Source organism: Halyomorpha halys, unplaced genomic scaffold, assembly GCF_000696795.3.
Source record: "Halyomorpha halys isolate HHAL.00 unplaced genomic scaffold, Hhal_1.1 Scaffold939.1, whole genome shotgun sequence".
NCBI lineage: Eukaryota > Metazoa > Arthropoda > Insecta > Hemiptera > Pentatomidae > Halyomorpha > Halyomorpha halys.
In genome coordinates this window covers 169728-171468 of record NW_027108038.1, presented here as the reverse complement: position 1 = coordinate 171468, position 1741 = coordinate 169728, and the positions used below count along the sequence as shown (strand labels likewise).

Sequence of the window (1741 nt, the reverse complement as noted above, 5' to 3'; positions counted from 1 at the left end):
CAAAGATATCTTTTTCAGTAATTCAATTCTTCCGTAGTTGTATTAGCTTTTACTTCGCACAATTGATGATTTGTAAATAATAATCGTTCGTCCCTCTTCATGTTTCCTGAACAGCATTGAATATTTTTTTTTTTTTTTAAATGAATATTAACAAATATTTGTTAGTGAATACATTTTAATGATAATATATACAAAAACCTGTTATTATAAATGTTAAAAAAACAAAATTATAACATATTTTTCTAAAAAATGTAGTTTCAAATCGACTCTACCAATCTTCATGAAACTCTCCTAGTGTATTAAGTCCTGTTTAAGTATTATCTCTTTACTTTGCATTTAGGAATAAAGTTTCGAGAATATTTATATTTTTACAATTTATAGTGTTACATAGAGAATCTATTAATATAAAATTATAAATAATTGGTATAAATTGAAAGTTAAAAAAAAAAAAGAACAAGCTTGGTAAATGAAACAGATATTTTTAATGCTAAGAAAAAATTTTTATTTTTGATTATTTTTTTTTATATCAGAAATTATTATAGAACATGTATAAATGTTTTTCTAAGAAAAAATCACCGTCTCTACAGCTGTGACATCTCGTAGTTCCTAAAAAAAATTAAAAAATAAAAATAAATCAAAATTGAAGCTTCATTCTAAACACATTTTGAAGGAATTCCAGAGGTCATAAAAAAATAAATACGTATGCTGTTAAAAGAGAGTTCAGACGAGATTTCTCTAGAATGATACATTATTTTTTTAAAATTCCTTGAAGTAATATAGTAGTCTTTTTTTTTTCTTTTTTTTTCGAATATGAAAATTTCAAGAAGGTACAATATACTGAATTATATTTATTAATACCGTATATTTATTTACATTTTTATTTGATTTTTTAGATATCGGAAATAACTGTGGAACCAGTATGAGGCAAATCATCTGAAATGAGAAAAGATAAACATCATTAACAACCTAACTTACAAATAAGTCTGATTTAGTTTTATTTAATGTTCGAATCAATAGAAATAAATAAAATATAAGAAGGAGTATTTGTATTTCTTCTTGCCAAATACCTAAATTATTATTATTGATTTTATTTCCAAGGAAGTTGTTTGTTATTTTTATATTAAGAAGTTGTGGTGAAAATAGACTTCCTTTAGAATATTATCTATACTCCTTGTTTGTCTGTACTTCGTTTTGGGCCATTTCTTCATCTTTTAGTACTATTATTCCTGAAACTGTAACATTTATAAAATATTTATTTATATAATTCAAGAAGTTAGTAGATGAAGAGGTAATGTTAAAAATTTTAAATTTTAAGAAAACAAGGTTCAATGTTTTTTTATTGGAGTATGTTATGTTTTCATGTGTACATAGCCCCCTCTACATCTAGATATCTCAGTTATTAATTGTTATTAGTTGAGGTATTGCTTAATTGTTATTATATTGTTTAATTGTTATTACTAATTAATTGTTATTAGATATTTCAGTTATTAGTTGAGGTTAGAGTACCTCAGGTTAGATAAGCTCCTACCTCTCTCATCCACACTAAAGATTCGAAAAATGTTTCATAGCCCTTCCTTCCACCCCAATCAAATATACCCTTTCTTTTTCGAAATTTTGTCTTCATAGTTACAAGATTAAAAAATATAACACACCTTTTTTGAATAATATAATTCACTGTTAATGCATTCATCTGCCCCTTTAGCACAAATGAACGTTTAGATATTGAAGGTATTCTATCTTT

The 1741-nt window shown here is 24.6% G+C and overlaps 1 protein-coding gene across 1 annotated transcript in view; it reads left to right on the top strand.

Moving 5' to 3' along the window:
* LOC106687264 (farnesol dehydrogenase) overlaps positions 1-1041 on the top strand; it is a 7843-nt gene extending 6802 nt beyond the window's left edge. Inside the window, exon 8 of the mRNA XM_024359661.2 lies at positions 894-1041. Within this exon, the coding sequence (XP_024215429.1) occupies positions 894-923 (30 nt within the window). The 3' untranslated portion in view covers positions 924-1041. The remainder of the gene's footprint in view (positions 1-893) is intronic.
* Positions 1042-1741: the final 700 nt, after the last annotated feature.